Raw genomic sequence first — 18,777 nt, forward strand, 5'->3', positions numbered from 1 at the left:
ACAACTGTTTTAGAGAAGTTACTAAATAACAAATTGAAGAAACCCTTTCAAAGTTAAATAAAGGCTTCATTTTAAAGTTGGCAGCATGAAGATAAAATTTACACTTGAGTGTTGAGGGGGCCTGAGAATACCAAGCTAACACCTCCCTTTTGTGAATGGAGATCCAAGGAATGGCAGAAGGAGGCATCAGCACAGTACTTCTCTGTACCAGTATCTTGAGAAGCTGCTGGCAGTTAGAGTTGAGAGTGATGGCTGTGCAGGCACAATGCTGGAACACAGCTTTGTTGAGCCCTGCAGGCTCTCTGAACCTCCCCATTCAGTCCTAACACACAAAGAATATGCTCTGTTCACCTCTGCAATTCAGAGTGGGCCGTGGACATTACCAGTGCAACAAAGTAGAGAGGTTACCCCAGCCTAATGGGCAGAGAGATTCTGTCTCAGCAGTATGCACAAGCAATCCTTGTTCCTTTCTAAACCAAAATTTGGGAGACCTATTTGTGATCCCAAATTTAAATTCTACCCTCAGAACATACAATGGTGCCCGTCAGAATCGCTTGGCTGCTTCCATTCATGCTTATTCATTGAGGTGGCTGGGTGCCCATTCACATGGTACCAGACTATTTTCACTGTGTTGAACTGCCAAGAAGAACAGGTTTAGAAGAATAATCTGCAGTGTTCAAGCTCCTGCTCTTCTGAAGAAAGCTTTCTTCCAGCATTTTTTTAACACTACACATTTATTTTGTCTAAGAGCTTTTGACAAGTTACAATTCTCAAAAAACATTGCTAGAAGTAACAGACTGACCTAAGTCAGATAAATGTTGCATTCCCCAAACAGCACAATAACAGCAGGGGCATTTCAAAGAATCAATGACTTTTTGTCAGATCCCCACCTTTATTTCACAGGGCTTTTGTAAGCACCACAATCTGCTGAAAAAGTAACCTACAATGCCTAAACAACAGGTTCCATCCCAAAAGGTGCTACGCAAACCCCTTTTGATATGGTAACAAAGAGTACATCAAATACAGCTCCCAACAGATTCTGTGTCTACTCCACAATTATGAACTCCACTGCAGATACTAGGCCTGTATCTGAATGGATTTGTGGGCACATTAGTGGCGAGTGTCTCACAGCTGCAGGACCAGCAATGCTGTCTGACTGCACTGGGGCAGTGACAAAACAGATAGATTTCCCCCCCAGTAATACATTACTGAGCTAGGAAAATGGTAAGTCATTTACCTTGCAGTCAAGCTGCTGCACAATTCCAAGTGGAACCTGGCATGGTTAGTTTTTGCTTTTTTTCCCATACCCACTCTCTCTCACTACAAGGGGGAGAAGAAACTCCCTACACTAACTGCCGGGTTATTACTTTAAAAGAAACGGTGACCATTACAGCTACCACCAATGGCTTGCTTGGACCTCCTCAGAAACCACCATGGCCTTCCTAAAACTTAATGAGGTTGCACTCACAAAGATGTGCAGTTACTTCTAGGCATGCATGCTGTCAGGCCACATACCAAAACTTCTGTTCAAAAAAATTTAGGTAGAACATTCCAAAAAAGTACAGTTATAAGTGGAGGCACTGCAAATGTCTGTCTCACTGTAGAAAGGAGACCATCTCCAGATCAAGCAGACTGTGACCGTTTTTCACTGTGTACGTGAAAAACTAGAAAGAAAATCTAAAAGATCAACTTTGTCATAGATGAATGTTTATTGACAGTTTTTATTGGTCTCACAGAAAGTGTATGTAAGTACACATGGACAGTCTTCAAACTAACATAAAATTTTCTACTTGCACAGGACCTTGCTGAATTACAATGTGTTACGTTATCCATAATCATTCCTATAGGCTTTTTCCTGGATACGTAACACCATTCTCCGAGCATAAAAATCCCTATATTCCTCAGGTAGTTCTTCAAGTGTTTTCAAGGCTCTGTCCAAGATCTGTATAGCTCTAGAGGCTGCTATGGGATCTTTATTTCCATAAGTGTCAGTCTTATCATAGGACTCAGCAGGAAGGTGCTTCCAAAAGACATTCAGTGCCACTCCAAATTCCTCAGAAATTACATTATGGAACCACAAAGCTGTAGAAAGAACAGTGTCTAAAATCAAAATAATTGTCCAAAACTTCCATGTGACTCCAAGCAAGTGTCAGAATTGCCCAAACTAAATCTAGTTGAGGAAAAGTCTCAACTACTGTATTTTTGTTTATTTATAAATATCCTTATGAATATATTGCATTGTACCAAATTTGAGAAGTTTTTCAAGACATTTATGCTGATCCATAACTTCTCATAAAAGTAACAATTGCTGAAGTGTAGAGGTACTCAAAGATGATTACAAATCTTTAGAAAGTCCAGTAACTCTACCATCCATAATTCTCATCAGACCATGTGCCTCACAGAGCTACAGAAGAACAGAAATATCATTTGAGTGGTATTTCACTCAAATTCTGTCATTTAAAAACTCAGGTCACTGAAGTAATTTCAGATTTCAGAAGGTAAGTTTATAGTATTAATCTATTAATACACAAATTCAGGAGTGTACAGTGTACACTTGAGGGAAAGTAAGATCTGCAGGTAGATATAATACTGTTTTTCAGGTTAATTGTACAGTTGGAAGAAGTAAATGAGTTTTGCCAACACCTTTCAATGCTCTTACTTATAACAGAGAAATGGTTTAGTAACCTCTTACCATCTCCAGAAACCGTAAATTAGAAACAAGACAGTTTACTACCATGCCATGGTCAGGAACTATTTACTCCTTACCTGGAATAAATAACACATCTCCTGCTTCCAAAACACATTGATAGCGCTTGGCTTTCACAAAAAGAGGATATTTCTCCAAGTCTGGGTTATCCACATCCAGCACCTCTGATTTAGTACCTAGGAAAATTTCAGTGAATAAATATTCCCACTCTTCCAATAGTAACCAAGCATTATCATATTGCTGGAAACAGCAGCTCTTGAATCAAATTTAGTACTGGTTTTATTTCTCTAAACCAGGGCAACCCGATGGCACCCCTCATTCACTGAAGAGATGTTCTCCTGTTGTCTGTATTTGTTCCGTAACTGCAACCTTACTAACACTAACTCTTACTAACACTAAAAACCACTTTTCCAGACATTTAAAAAACCATTTTGAACCCAGACAGAACACTTTACTCCTTCAGTTAAGCGTTGAAAATAATCAGGCAAAGCTGCTGTTCTCCTTTGACTAAAGCACACAGAATCAGAGTTAAAGGAACAAATGACTTCTTTTATACCAAGTCATCTGTGAGTGATTATTTTCTACTGTGCAACACTTACGAGCTAAGTGTAAGAAAAGCTAAGATCACCAAACTCTTAACTAGATGCCTAAAGCATGCATACCTGATAAATACAAATATGGTGCATCTCGAGGACTGTACAAAACAACTCTTTTTTTTCCTGTGACTTGGATTAAGAAGTTGTCCATTACCTGGGATGAGTGTAACAATAGACATGTCAGCCAAAAGTTGAGTGAATAAACATACAGACTTCAACTAATCTAGTAAAACCTTCACATGTTAAGAATTATAAATTAATTTATTCAGAACTCACTGCACAATGTTAGATGACAACCCTATTTGGAATCTATTGCATTGCAGCCAGAAACCACCACAATCAATGCACAGTTGGCAGTGTATTATACAACTAGAATTTATGCTACACTGGCCATTAGAGTAAAAAAAAAAAAAGGAAAGTAATATTAAAGACAAAAATGTTGAGTTACTGTGTTTCAGATTTTCAATTGAAACTCAAAACAGTTAAAAAAAGGGGAAACAAAATAAAACATCCTTTCATCTTACAAATCTGGACTTAGACATAAACCCAGTTAAGATATTATACCCAAGCAATGCAACATTTAAAATTCACCGCACCACTGAATGTGGTTCATTTCACTATTTCAAAATATGTGAAGTTTGTTACTATTCTCTAATCTTTGACAGAGGTTTGCACCTTATTATCTCAACTCTGTAATGCCATCTGCAACATTTTATGCTAAACCCACGTATTACCTACATCATAATGTGTCCATAACTGTAATCCAGCTGAGCTGATGCGGAAGACACTAGAGAAAAACTGTTCCTTCTCAAAATACTCTGGAATATGAACATCTTCTGCTAAAATAGGAAACTGCTTCCTGATATCTGCAATATCCTGAAACGGAAAGGGCATAACTCTTAGAGAACCATCTATGCCCATTTAAATGGGGGAGCACTTCACAAGCATTTCCAATCATACGAAACAGGGTTAGAACTTCAGCATTGGCAAATCAGCAATGCTTTTCAGCATTGACTTGCTTAATGCCATTAGTAAGAACAGCCAGAGAGCTGCTCTTAACCATGGCTGCTAGGAATCACACTGAAGGAGCAAGAGATCAGCATAAATCCTTTTACAAGTCTACAAGAAAAGCTAAAGAAAGGGAGTTTAGCAATGTACTCTTCAGCGATCAGCCAAGCGCCCATGCAACAGCAACTATTTTAGACACATTGAAGTACTCTGACCTAAATCCGGGCAGATTCACAAATCATGTGACCCTAAGTAAGTTGTATGACAACAGGTTTTAAAAAATATTTCTAAACTACAACTTTACAATATTAGAACTTTAATCTCCAGTAATTTACCTTCCTAACATCTTCACCCACTGATCGCAAATAGTACTTTTCATCCTGAAGAGAACACAAAAAGAGAATTGTTTGGGTTTTTTAATAAGAATTACCAAAACACTTAAACAAAGAACTTGTATTTTCTCATTTATCTAATGCAGAGTTTCATTAAAATATGGTACAAATAAAGGGCATCTAGAAATTCAGCTACTTTGTTGTACTGCTCTTTACTGATCACTGCAGCTCATCTTGAGAAATGGGAAAGATAAGTTAACTGAAAGGAGAAGAGTAAAGTGTGGGGAGACTGGTCAACTGCTTCAGCATTACTGTTACTGAACAGACTCAAAGCAAATGCAGATTATAATTTCAGTTCTTCAGTAGACTGATGCAGAAAACTATTTTGATTGGCTTCAAAACTTACAGCATTCCATGCAGCATAAAAGGTAAAAAGCATGTCTACAGTCAAAACTATTTGCTTCCCAATCACAGTTATCTGAAAAAACTTCTCACATTTTTTCCTTTGGTATCAAGCTACAAGAAAGTTAAATTGAAGATCAAGTCTTTTACTGAAGTAAGACTTTAAATTACAGTTCATCACTTTCCTCTCCATATACCAGCAAAATAGCCAACAGAAGAAACTGGGACACTAAGGAAATTACCTCAGTAAGAAAGTACTCCTTGTGCTTGACTTCAGCTGCTCTTCGTACAAATACATCAAAAGGCAGAGTTCTGAAATATAAATATTTGAATTTATACCATGAACGAGTGTAGGAACACATGGTCTAAAGTCTAGATTTATAATAAGCTCCCTTACCATATCAAATATAATGGAAGATGCAACAGGCTGCTCTCATTTTTTTAACTTAACATGGTGACTAATCAATGTTTGCAGCAGATGTTTGGAGAGTTCTCCCAAGACAGAAATCCTACACTTAGAAACTTCTCTGCTTTAGTCAATTGTTCCAATATATATCCAAATAGAATCCCGTTGTAGCTGAGGCTGGAAGTACCTCTGGAGATCCTCCAGTCCAAGCCCCTGGCCAGGAGCTGGGCTCACTACAGCAGCTTGCACAGGACAGCATCCAGTTCAGTTCTGTGGACCTCCAAGAATGGAGACTGCATAATCTCTCTAGGCAACCTGTTCCATTTGTTCCATTGTATGACTATTCTCACTCACTGTAAAAGTGTGTGTCCATGTGTCTTAAAGAAGTTCACAGAACTTCCTGGATTCCAGCCTGTGCCCAATGCCTCTTGTCCTGTCACCATGAACCACTGAGAATCTGCCTCCATCAACTGTTTATACACTTTGTTAAGATCCCCTCTTAAGCTTAGGAGTTCTGAACAGTCTCAGTCACAGAACAGAACATTTTTCACAGTCAAATTAAGACACAAACTGTGGCAATACTTGCTTAACTGTTTTTTTAAGTGTGTCATTTTTAGGCTCGTTTACTGTACATTTTTGAGCAGAAAAGCTCAGCATCAAGAAAACTTCAATAGCGTATCTATGCATTTTCTGCTATGAATTTGTGCAGGAACACAGTAACTACCTTCATTTGTATATCTATAACTTTTTTTTCAGTTATATGGATTTTTTTTAAAAATATATGCTTTCTCAGCTCCTCAAAACACAGGAGTTTTGATACAAAACACAGGAATCTTGATATTTTCAAATGTCTCTTTGAGTTTTCCTTAAATTTACTAAAGACAACTTCAGAAGATGCAAGAAGAGTCACTGGGCATTAGAGCTGGTCCCTCTGAAGTCAGTGTTACAAATTTATCTACATAATGGAAGCTTTTCATACAGATTACAGATTTTGGGATCAGTTGATAGCTGAATGGCAAACCAAGCACAATCAGCAACAGGACATGTATTCATTATTATGAATTCAATGTTACATTCATGCAGCTCACCATCTCTCACTAAGTGTCACTGGATAAGGAATTATTGCATGTAAACATCACATTTAGAGCAACCACCAAGTACCCAGGGTTAAGAAGAAACCTTTCTCAGGCAAATTTTTTCTTGATCCTGTTACCTTTTTTACTAGAATGTTAACCTGCATCTGAATTAAACCAATTCTCTAAACATTTTAGGCTTGTTTGGAATAGGCAAATACAAAACCCACTGAAGTCAATGGAAAACCAAACAAAACACAATGTTCTGATTTCAGCCAAACTGTTTTATCGTGTCCACTTATATTTGCTGCTGAAGAAAGTGAGAGCACAGCTCTACTACAGCTTAAACTGATGCATTCTGGTGCTACCACAGCTCTGCCCCTGCTATCTGCCCTAATCACCCCATCTCCCCCCTTACAGTAGCACTGGCACTCATTTGACCTCTCCATGAACCTGCTTACAAAGCTAAAACAGCAGAAAAACATTCAGATTTCTGCAGCACATCACAACCTGGCTGAATGAGTTCCAGAACCAACACAAAAACAGGGGTAGGAGCATGCAACTTACAACAGAACGGCAGTAAAACCAATGTTCATCAGTTTAAACTAATGGAACTGCAGGTTAAGTCCTCAGAGTTTCTATTCTTTTGTTTCTACTTATTGTCTCTTCAGATTGGAATGAGGGGCTTGCTTGGAAAAGGTCAAAGCTTCCTGAATTTCAAGTGAAGTATGTGAAAGTCCTGACACCTGCTATAATGAAACACCATCAGAGCACCAGAGAGACCATGTGGCTGTCTACAAACCTGCTAAAACTAAGACTCCAGAACAACTGCATGTGAACTCACAGCAAGAGATCCTAAAAAACCCCAACACAGAGCAGGGAAAATGAAGTATGGAGATAATGCAAAGTTAGTCAAGTACAACCTAATTTCAGGGATTCAAAAGTTCATTATGCAGTGAGCAGAATGCATCATGATTGAAACTTGTGTTTAACCCCTGAACAACAGGCTCCACTCAGACACTTGTAGCTTATTTACACCTACAGCATACACTCCCACCTGCTTACAAGTTTAACAGACTGAGCACACCCTGTTCCCACTTGGGGAAAACAAAGGACTGCTAAAATGAAGGCTTTACCCTTGAAGGACAACATGACTGAGATTAGATGAACTCTGAAGAAATGTTTTGACAGTCACATAAGAGAAGCTCCAGAGGAGATCAAGGGGTTTTGTGGCCCACATCAAGATTAAAGAGCTGGTGAAATGTGTGGTATGCAGTGGTTTGAACATTCTGAAAGCTGCACATGATAACTTTGAAAGGAGCTTGGATTTAATTAGTTACACCGTATCTGGAGTGGAATACCATGGCTGGCACACACACACCAGCATTCAGAGGGGATCAGTGAGTCAGAAATCATCACTATTCAGTAACACTGAGAATGCACCATATAACTAGAACAAAATACCAGGTAAATATGTAGATATTAAGGGTGTTTTGGTTTGTTTTTAATTAACAGCTGCAAGTGCCAGGCTCAAATTTCCTACAAGAGTGCTGTGACGAAATTCCTTTGCAACACTTCTTCATGGCATCACTTTTAAGGTGCTGTTTGGCCCCTCATTTCACCCCCATTGCATTTATTCAGGGGGCAGAATTAATAGAAGAGGGAGAAATCTAGGACAACCCTTTGATACATAATGTAATGTTTTCACAAACTGTCTTCCTATTCCCATCCTCAGCTTCAAACAGATGCACTGTATATCCTTAAGTTATAAGCACATGCCTTTAAAATACAAGAGGCCTTGGAGTGAAGTACCTATACACAAAGTTCTTACTGAGGAAGTCCATCTGTGGCACTGCAGAAACGTGAATCTTTACTTCTTTAGATCCTTCAGCTTGGCTCAAGTAATCTACTGTCCATTTGGTGGTGCAAGTGCCCAGTTCCAGTCCTGTCAGCACTACTGGCTTTCTCTAAGGAACAACGAAAAATTTCAATGGTGAATGATCACAGAATCCAACAGAAAAAAATGTGACTTTTTCAAATTACATCCAAGCAAACAAGTTAGCTGAATGCCACTACATAGGAGCCACTACACGAGGTCACAACTAATCTCTTCACAAGCAATGTAAATCAAATGCTGAATGTTGAAACAAAATGCAGTAAATTATGGAACTGTTTCTCTATTAACTACGTGTTCTTTTCTAGTTGGGTAAGGAAGGATATGGAGAGGCAAAGACAATTATAGCCCACACTTTGTCCTGGGGCCACTGAGGAATCCAGCCAGACAAAGGAACAGATTTAATCTTTCTAGCCAAGGCTTAGGACAAAACATGTAAAAGCCCACACAGTTAAGGTGCAGACTGTGAGCTGTGGTTCTCATGAGAGAAGCTTTTTCCACCTATATCAAGGTTCCTTGCTGCTCACGACCACGAACAGGTTTGATCCAGCCCGCACACAACAAGTAAAAAGACACTTTTTCTTTTAATTGGCACCTCGGAGGGTGAGGGGGGAGTAAAACAAGAGATGACAAAGCAACAAAACTAACGGTCACATTTTTTGACCGCTGCCAAAGGAAATGGACTCCCACAGAGATCACCTGTCGGAACTCGCCAGCAGCTCGGACAGGATCCGCCCATAGAAGCTCCTCGCTCCTAAGCTCCCGTTCCCCTCAACGGATCAGGGCACGTTTCCGGGAACACTCAAACCCAACCCCTGAGGTTTGCCGGCCCGCTGAGGAGGGGTCCCCGTGCCCCGTGGAGCCCCACCCGCCGGGGCGGTCCCGCTCGGGCGGCCCGTACCCGCGGGTAGATGTCCCGCAGGAAGCGCTCCCGCGTCACCCGCTCCAGCCGCTCCACGGCCACGGCCGCCCGCTCCCGCCGCTCCATGGCCGGCACCGCCTCGCCCCGCCGCTTCCCCCGGAAACAGGAGCCCGCGCAGAAGCGTTCCTGCCGCTCCCCCTGGGCCAGGGCCGGGAGCCCGCGGATCGCGGGATTGTCAGGGCTGGAAGGGATCTCTGGAGAGGAGACCATCGAGCCCAACCCCTGCCACGTCAGGGTCACCTGGAGCAGGTGACAGAGGAACGTGTCCAGGTGGGGTTTGAATGTCTCCTGGAAGGGAGACTCCATGACTTCCCTGCAGCCTGTTCCAGTGCTCTGCCACCCTCCACGTAAAGCAGTTCTTTCTCAAGCTGAGGTGGAACTGTGTTTTAGTTTATGGGCCATTACTCCTTGTCCTGTCAGTGAGCACCGCTGGGAAGTGTCTGGCACCATCCTCATGGCACCCGAGGCATTGACATGCATTCATGAGATCTTGGCACCCGCCTTTGAGGGATTTATATGCACTCATGAGATCCCCTCGCAATCTTCTCCAGACTGAACAGGCCCGGCTCCCGCAGTCTCTCCCCACGAAGACAGATGCTCCAGCCGCTTGTTCATCTTCGTGGCCTCCGCTGCACCCTCTCCAGCGGCTCCTTGTCTCTCTTGTACTGAGAAGCCCAGAAGTGGACACGGTAGGCCAGCAGAGGGGACGCCGCGCTCTCCGGGGGTGACCGGGGCTGGCGTCCCCTGACCCGGCCGGAGCCGCCGCCCGCCCGCCCCGGAACCAGCGTTGGCCGCAGCCGTGTTTCCGGGGAGCGGGAGTTGCGGCGGACAGGGCGGGCCCGGGCCATCATGGCGCTGCGCTGCGCGGCTCCGGGCCGTGTCCGCTGGCTGGCCCGGGCGCTGGCGGGCTCCGCCCGGCTCCTGCCGCCGGCCGCAGCCGCACCGGGCCCGCCGGGCCCCGCCCGGACCCGTCCGCCCCAGCCCAGCGTTCGGTTCGCCAGCAGCGCCGGATCTGGGACCGACGGCCCTCAGCGGCGTGTAGTGGTAGTGAGGATCACCAGTCCCATCGCCTGGCTCCGCACCCGCTTCTACTACCTGCTCATCCGCCTCTACTTCGACCACGAGTTCAGCATCGAGGAGTTCACGCGGGGGGCCAAGCAGGTGAGCGGGCCTGGGGCCTCGGGGCGGGGAGAGCGGCCGGCCTGAGGGGAAAAGTCCTGCTGACCCTCCCCAGGGGCTGCCGATGCTCGCCGTTACTTTCGTGGTGTTTTAGAACCAGTTAGGCTGGAGAAGACTGAGGAGATAATCACAGATTCACAGAACGGGTGAGGTAGGAGTGGAGCACAGTCTGCTCCATCCTCCCTGCTCCAGCAAGGCTGTCCTAGAGCACATGGCGCTGGGTTGTGTCCAGACAGGTCTGGAATATCTGCAGTGAGAGAGACTCCCCAACCTCTGGGCATTCTGTTCCAGTGCTTGGTCATGCTGACAGTAAAGAAGTCCTTCCTTGTGTTCAGGTGGAACTTCCTTTGCATCAGTTTCTGCCCGTTGCCCCTTGTCCTGTTGCTTGGCACCACCGAGCAGAACCATACTCTTGGCACTCTCCTCCTTTAAATATTTCTACACATTGATGAGATCCCTCTCAGCCATCTCTTCTTGAGGCTGAACAACTCCAGTCTCATAAACTTTTCCTGTGGGAGAGATGCTCCAATCCCCCAGTCCTTGCTGCTGGGCCCGTCCCAGGAGCTCCGTGTCTGTGTTGTACATTGAGCCCAATCTATGACCAAACACCACTTTGTCAACCACTTTCTGCCATCAGTGCCTTGTCCAATCTTTCCTTAAACACGTCCAGGGGTGACGACTCCACTACCTCCCTGGGCAGCTCATTTTCAATGTTTGAAAGACCCTTTCCATGAAGAAATTCCTCCTAATGTCCAGCCTGATGTTATTAGGTGTGGACATCATAGCTCTGTTGTGCTCCTGGGTGTAAAATACATGGAGTTCCCCACTGCTGGCTCCAAGCACCACACCTTGAGGCAAATGATATAAGCAGAGCTGCTTTTTCCTTCAGGAATTTCTTGTTGTCCCAGTTTCCACAATTAAAATGAACTGGTTAAGCCATCCCCCAAAGCAGCATGAAGGAAGGTGCTTCCAAATATTATAGAGATTTTAGGGAGAAATGTGTGTCCTCTTAGCAGGTTTTTCCTGAAATAATAAAGCTTAGACAGGCATAGAGCTGGTGTATATATTTATTTCTCCAAATTTATGAGCCCAGTAAGCTTTGTTAATGGAGTGTGTCAAAGAGATAGGTATCTCAAAGCCAGTCGTATGAAAATTACAGAGTTATCTGTTGGGAAACTTCATTATATTTGCTTCTAACAAACCATCTCAAAGCAACACATCAGGGGACAGAATGTTAAAATTATTAGGGTCATTTCAAGAGAAGAAAAGACCCACAACCTCCAACAAATAATTTGACTCATGCAGAACCACCTGTTTTGCCCTGGCCTGTTTTTTGGGGGATTTTGGTTTGGTGTTTGTTTTTACTTGGTGTAGAGTTCTAAATACACTGTCCTTCACAAGTGCACTACTTGAATATGTAGAGGCATAATTGTATATAGATATACCTGCAAAGTTGAGGGGAGAAAGGAGAGCTGAGCTTCCTGAAGTCTAAGAGACCAAACTGGATTTCTAAAGAAAATTTGTAAGCTGCAGCATCAGTTTTGACTGAAAGCAGAGAATGAGTTGGAAAAGTGGGCAAGGGATCAAAATATTTACAGAGAAAGACACAGATTGTTTGAGTTATCAAAAAGAGTAAAAGCAACATACATAATACTGCAAAGCCTTTTTTTCTTTTGTAAACTATGAATTCTATTGAAATTCTGTGAACCTATTGGGAACTTTGATGTTTTAAATAAGAGATTGAAAAGAAATATGTTTTTATCAGTTCATGAAATCACTCTTGTAATGCTGGAGGGATTACCTTTCAGTGGTGATACCCTCTGCAAATATTGAAACCTTAAATTATGGAATATTTGGGTAGCTTGTCAAACACTTATGGTTTTGTCTGAAAAAGAGGCCAACCTAGAGTTACTTGTTCATGTTTGGTTTTTGTTCCTGTTTTATTTTGGCAGGCCTTTTCTGTTGTTTCAAAGCTGCTGTCTCAGCGTAAACTTGACCTGCTGGAAGAGCTTGTGTCAGCAGAGGTAAATGCTTTCCATCTCCTGTTCCAGCCATTGACTGTCTGTTCTAAAGTAACATGGATGCATTCAGCCTGTCATGATCTGCCAGTTGCCAGTTGGGTTTAACTTGGGAAAAACAGCGTAATGCGATGTAGAGTGGGCAATTTTTTGTCCTGCAGCTTTTTTTAATGTTTAATTTCAAGGCATGAAACTTAATTTGAAGTAATTGTATTTAAAACAAAATAAAATCTATTTTAGCTGTTGAGCATAAGGACCAAATGCCAGAAAGGATGCTGGTGTAGCAGGAAGGATGGAAAGGCAGTGGGCTCTGGATGACAGGTGGAACTGTGTGTCTCTAGGTGTAGGCAACTGGCTGAAGCTGACTCAGTCTGTGCACCAGAATCTATGTGAAGAAAGAAACTGGTTTGTGCTCATCCCTGCTGCACTGACACGTCCCCACACCCATCAGATCATGCAGCTGATTACTGGTTTTGGCTGGAAGGCCTCAGTCTTGTGTCATGGTCTCAGGGATATGACTGACCTGGTTAAACATCAGTGCTGTGTTTTCTGTGTTTTTATGAATTTTTAATTGCTGAAGCTGTCTTGGCCTTCCCAGGGCATGGAGGTAGCAGATGCATCAGAGTCAAGTGGAGGAGACACTCCAGGTCTATGTCTGCCTTGTTACAGGATGTCCTATTGCCACCCATGCCTTTGCAGCAAAAACTCTGGTGCTGTTCTAGTGCATCCCCTCTGAACAGTCTTGCTTCCTCTCTCTGAACAGAGATAGCAATAAAACGTGAGTTTGCTTCTTGCAGTTGTTTTGTAAGGGCATCTCCTCTGCTTCCTCTTGAAAGAACTTGCTCCGGTCACTGTAAATTTTTTAGGTTTACATTGATGCAGAGACTTCATGTAAGCCAAGGATGGACTAGATGAGGCTGTGATCCCACACACCTCGTCATTTCTTTGGCCAGTGAATTTTGTACCTGCAAAATGTTCTAGAAACCAATGTCTCCTTGTGAAGGTTGACTCTTCCTTCCATGTAACCTCTGCATTTGTTTGTTATTCAAAAATGGTAGATCAGGTTAGGGTAAAATTGAGTATTAGTTTAAAATAAGTTCTGCAGTTTCATCCTTCCTTGTGATTTGACTTTCTTACATGGTGTTTGAGGTGCTACCTCTGTGTAGTTTTTGCACCCCACCGTTTTCTACTTAACACAGCTGTGTGGATCATAGGACACTTAGATAATATGGATGTGAGTGTCATAAGGACATTAATAACCAGAGGAACAATTTTTCAGTCTGTTCTGATTTGCAAGTGTTTAAACTTTCTCCAAATGGAGAGTGGATCACAAAATGACAAAGATAAACTCATTGGTAATGAAACTGATTTTCAAAGAAATTTGTGGAAGAGAGCTAAAAGATCCTGACTCAAGAGCTTAGGAACCTGCAGACAGTGAGGATTCAGCGGTGAGAAGGCAGAGTGTGATTGTGGGAGCCAGCTTCACTGGGCTGTTCTGGCCTGGCATGCCTTGTGTTGCTGCTGCTGGTTTGACAGTACCTTTTTTAAACATTTTTAAGATGCTTGCTTCTCATTTGTTTTGAGCAGTAAATGGGCCTTCTTCAGTGCTGCTGAATTGGGGTTTAGGAGGGCCCAAATTTCCCAGTGCATTTCTCACTTTAGCTGTTACGTGTGTTAGACAAATGTTTTAGCAATACGGCTCATTTTGTGAACTGCGGTAGAAATAGATTGTTACTTAAATTTCCTAATGAAAAACTAAGTGACAGTTTTTCTGAATTTAGGTACTTCAGGTGCTGAAGGAAAAGATTTCTTTGCTCCCTGACAGCCACAGGGATGCTTTAGCAGCTGACATTGATGCAATCATGTACACAACAGAAGGAGATGTTCGCATTTACTATGATGATGATGGTATGTTTAGAATCCTAAAACGTTTCAGCAATAAGCAGTCTTATTTCCTGGTTTTGCTACTAAACAGACATTTTCCATGCAGATGTGGTTTTGAGTGCTGTCTCTCATTCCTTGTTTCTCTGTTTGTAATTCATCCATATAAAATTTCTTGATTTCCTTTTAAACCAGCGACAGAGATTATTGTTAATACGTCATGGTACTGTTTTGACTTCTGTTTGGGTTTTGCTTATTCTTCTTGTTTTGTACAGAATTTTATATTATTAGTCCTCAGCAATGTGAAACCACTCAAAAACAATTATTCTAATATCTGCTGAAAGCTGTTTGCTTCAACAATGAAAATGCATCCTGCAAGAAGAATAATGAAGGCTGGATAATGAAATAAATTTTGCTGGTTTAGTCTTTCTGTCATGAAATACACTTTGTTCTAGGACTCCTTGATTGGTTTGGGGGTTTTTTTAAGCTAGTGATGAGCTCAAGCAAGTTTTTCTTTTGGTTGGATACCAGCATTGTGTGCTTTGTTCACTATCAGACACAAGTGGAGATGATATGTGGGTCTAACTCTGGGTCTTCAGTTGGGCGTTTCAAGTTATCAGACCCAGTAAGCATTTTTCCTGGTTTAGGAAATAGGATTTTCTTTTACTCCTCTTAGCTTGCTCCCATGTTTGATACTACTCTATGTACATTTACTGTGTCAGTAGTTAGCTTTGGAATTTGTGGGAACCAAAATTTTTCTACAGTTTCATTATATACACTGTCACACCACACTCGTGATAAAATACTTATTTTTTTACAGAGTGTATTTTTATTAATTGCTAAACAGCATGAGTAGGGCATAAAATAGCTTTGTCACACATTATTCTATCCTGTATTCTTTATGCCTGAAGTCAGCTGTCCCTCCAGGGTCTCACTAGAATATATGCCAGGTAGCAAATAGGAGTATTTGACTGATGGGAAACATGAGATCTAACTTAAGTTTTGATTTCTTTCCAACAGGAAGAAAGTTTGTTAGCATCCTGATGTGCTTCTGGTATCTGAATGGTGCTAATCTACCTGACGAAGTACCAGGTGAAGCCAAAGTCTTCCAGATTGTGTTTGGAGATGAAAACACAAAAGAAAAGAAACATCTTTTAACAGCAAACTATGAGTAAGCTTGCTTGTCCCTTTCTTTTCCCCTGTCCATGAGGTGCCTGTGGGGTAGGCAGTTCTGCAGGCACTCCCACTGAGCCACTGCAGAATCCAGTGTTTTTAATTTACCTTGATTCTAATCTAAGTTAATTCTCATCCAGCTTTCCAGTTTTGATTTTAGGGCCAAAGTTTTTAAATACCCCTAAGGTCATTATGTTATTTCCTTGCTTTTGAGTTGACATTATTGGGAACCCTTTCTCTATAAGGAAGAGCAGTATTTGGAGCACTCAATGAGGTTTCTCATCCTCAAAGCACACATTAGGAAGATGGGTTTTCATAGGAGTGCTTATAAATAATGTCTGTGTTGGTGTACTGATGTCAGAGCAGTGCAGAAAATATCTACACAGTTGTCAAAACGTGTTGAAAGTAAGATTCTCAGAAGCTGGGACAGGTGAGGATTTTTGTGTGATAAATGCAGTGTGATCAAGGATTTCTACACCCACATTTGAAATTGAAAATAAGGAGTCTAGGTGATGAGGAGATCTGGAACAAAGGTAACACTCCTGAGTACTTCTTGCCTGGATAGATTGTTGTGGATCCATCCCTTAGCTGAATTCAGCATCTTACTTAGAGGTGGAGGCTTCTGAGATTCCATTAACCTTAAGAGACTTCCCTTAGAGCCTTTGCAATGGATTGCAGTGTGGGACTGGGACTGGATTTGCAATGATATTACACTGCTCTTGCCCATCACATGCAGGTTATTTGAGAACATGAGAATTCAACTAGAAGCTCAGACTTATCTTTAGATAAGGGAAACTCAGTACTACTGTTAACTTGATCTTTGATGTAGTTCTGAAAATATGTTGCCTTTTAAACTACTTCAGGAAAGATGAAAATTTTCAAATAAAATATGGAGCACCGGATTTCCCTTCACTTGCCATCCCATTAAAGAAACCCTGTATTTACAGATCAGGATCTTCCATAAAGATTTATTCATATTCCTGCTGTGAAAACAGAATGCTTTCTTGATATCAGGGTCTTTACTGTTGCTGCTTGATCTGTCTGTGGGATATGAACCAAAACACTCAGTGCATTTTGTTTCTTACTATAGAAATGATTTTTATCTTCCATTTTGGGGCATAAGCATTAAAGTTTAAGTAGCTTTTACAGCAATAAGTTTGAAGTAAAATATTTGGTCATGCTTTCTTGTTGTATTAGTAGCTCCTTAAGGTCAAGTAAATTTTAACAACTCTTCACTTATTACCTTTCCTTTTTCAGGTTCCAAAGGGAGTTTACAGAAGGAGCAAAACCAGACTGGACTATTACACGGATTGAACATCCAAGGCTATTAGAATAAATGCCTTCTACAGCCTTTTTATGTATCACTGTAATTGTTTTGATGTAACAAATACCAGGCTTTTTGGGGTCTTTTTTTTCTCTTCTTGCCCTATCCTCCAAAAGAAAGATGAATTTTCTATGTATGACTTCCAAAAATTCTTTCCAAAGCTTGCACTGTGCTGCAGCATTACAGCAAAGCCTTTTTCCTGGAACAGGCTGGTAGAAATTTAATTGGTTCCAGTGCTCATCCAAGGCATTTAGACAGCACAGTTTCATTCAGGCAGGTGTAATGGATGTGTCAATTTCTTGTATTCTGAGAAGAAATGGTACTATTTGAAATAAACAACACTTAAATGACTGATGACCCTTCTGAGTTACTTTCTTGTGTTTCTTTTTTTCCCTAGGGACTGTACGATATATGACTGAATAATATGCAAGGTGAAATAGAGGTAGATGGACTTCTTAGCTTGTCTAGCTTCAGCAGTTCATTTTGAGGTAATCTTGCTTTTGAATATGTCTGAGGTCAAGAAAAGTAGAGCTGCTATTTGCTCCAGGATTGGAGAAAGAAAAAGCTTTTAGCATTGCACTGGGAAAATAGATCAAACAGATATGTTTTGGAAAAATAAAAAAAAACCAACCCTTTCCTTTCAATTCAGTAATATGTACGCAATTCCAAGTTTAGAGAATTATGGAAGAAAAATCAGTTGAAAACATGAATTTAAAAGAGAACCTGACAGTGAAATTAAATGAAGTCTTCTGTTTGAAATGTGTGTTAAAGAAATGACCAAATCCTTACAATTAGATTTTGCAACTGCACAGTTTCCTAGTTGTCACTTTATCTCTGGTTTCTGGAACATGAGAATACTGGTGTAAGTAGCTGGAAGCTTTTCTATGCAAATCAACAGGAGATCATAACAGGTTTCTTCATCCTCTATATCAACTTCAAATATAAAGCTAACTTCCTGCCAAGACATGTTGTAGACATTAGTGCAGTGTTTTGAAAGTGTAAAGTGTAATTACTGTGATGCACAGTAATTGTAATTGAAGGTATAAATTAAATTTTCCACAGTTCAGCTCTTTTGATCCAATGACTTAATGAGAGGAACATCTAAAGCTTATCAACTAGTTGATAACACACTTTTGCTGCAAAAGATGTGATTGGAAATTTGCATGCACTGTTTTATTCTTTTGAAGTTGTTTATGTTTTGTGGGTTGGAGCCGAAGGGGGCAGCAGTTCGATGTTTGGGGTTTTTTCCCCACTTCTGACTTTTAATTAAAAAATTATCCCAGAGACTGCAAATCTCCAACAGACACAGAACTGCCCATGGATTTTTTGCACCATAAATAAATCAGAAAGGCAAATAAGTTACTAAGCTTGCTGTGTTGGAAAATGGCATTCTCCCACAGGGAATAAAACTGGTGTTATTAAACTGGATTTATAGTCTACTGGCTTAAGAAGAAAAAATACCACCCCACCCCAGAAAAACCCTCACAAACCAGCCCCAAATCCAACTTGTAATGGACACATGTAGAGAGTTCAACTCCTTTTACCTGCCATCCATAAATTCTCTGTCATAAATCTGATCATCATAGCAATTGATCAGACTGAAGTGATGGCCACTGATAGGCATTTGTCATTTTATGGCATCCACACTTTCTCTTGTGGAAAAGCTTTTCTTCTGTGTCATTTGTTCATGCAAAAAAAAAGAAAAAAGAAAAAAAAAAAAACCAAAAACTTCTGGTTTCTATATTCCCATCCAAAACTAGCAATAAGAAATTATTTTAGTTACTTCAAGCTAGGTCCTAGTGAATGTATTTCTCTGTGCTATCGAGGTTGCCCGAAATTCTTACGGCAAAAAGGATGAGTAA

The 18,777-nt window shown here is 41.3% G+C and overlaps 2 protein-coding genes across 3 annotated transcripts; one reads left to right on the plus strand and one right to left on the minus strand.

The window, feature by feature from the left end:
- Positions 1 to 788: 788 nt before the first annotated feature.
- On the minus strand, positions 789 to 10,093 carry TYW5 (tRNA-yW synthesizing protein 5). 2 transcript variants are annotated; one of them, XM_066189657.1, is made up of 8 exons: positions 9,581 to 10,093; positions 8,337 to 8,491; positions 5,288 to 5,357; positions 4,647 to 4,691; positions 4,042 to 4,179; positions 3,370 to 3,457; positions 2,767 to 2,883; positions 789 to 2,082 (listed from the first exon to the last, which is right to left on the minus strand). In XM_066189657.1, exons 1-8 carry the CDS (start codon positions 9,644 to 9,646, stop codon positions 1,826 to 1,828), a joined length of 936 nt encoding a protein of 311 aa, XP_066045754.1. In that variant the 5' UTR covers positions 9,647 to 10,093; the 3' UTR covers positions 789 to 1,825. The 2 variants fall into 2 exon arrangements, with proteins under 2 accessions (XP_066045754.1, XP_066045753.1); XM_066189656.1 differs by lacking the exon at positions 9,581 to 10,093 and adding an exon at positions 9,320 to 9,413.
- A 75-nt stretch (positions 10,094 to 10,168) lies between these two features.
- Positions 10,169 to 17,289, plus strand: MAIP1 (matrix AAA peptidase interacting protein 1). Its single transcript, XM_066189658.1, has 5 exons — positions 10,169 to 10,501; positions 12,472 to 12,543; positions 14,319 to 14,445; positions 15,439 to 15,589; positions 16,849 to 17,289. Exons 1-5 carry the CDS (start codon positions 10,190 to 10,192, stop codon positions 16,925 to 16,927), a joined length of 741 nt encoding a protein of 246 aa, XP_066045755.1. The 5' UTR covers positions 10,169 to 10,189; the 3' UTR covers positions 16,928 to 17,289.
- Positions 17,290 to 18,777: the final 1,488 nt, after the last annotated feature.

This window comes from Chamaea fasciata, unplaced genomic scaffold (assembly GCF_029207755.1).
Source record: "Chamaea fasciata isolate MVZ Bird 193981 ecotype frontalis unplaced genomic scaffold, bChaFas1.0.hap1 SCAF_8, whole genome shotgun sequence".
Taxonomy (NCBI): domain Eukaryota; kingdom Metazoa; phylum Chordata; class Aves; order Passeriformes; family Sylviidae; genus Chamaea; species Chamaea fasciata.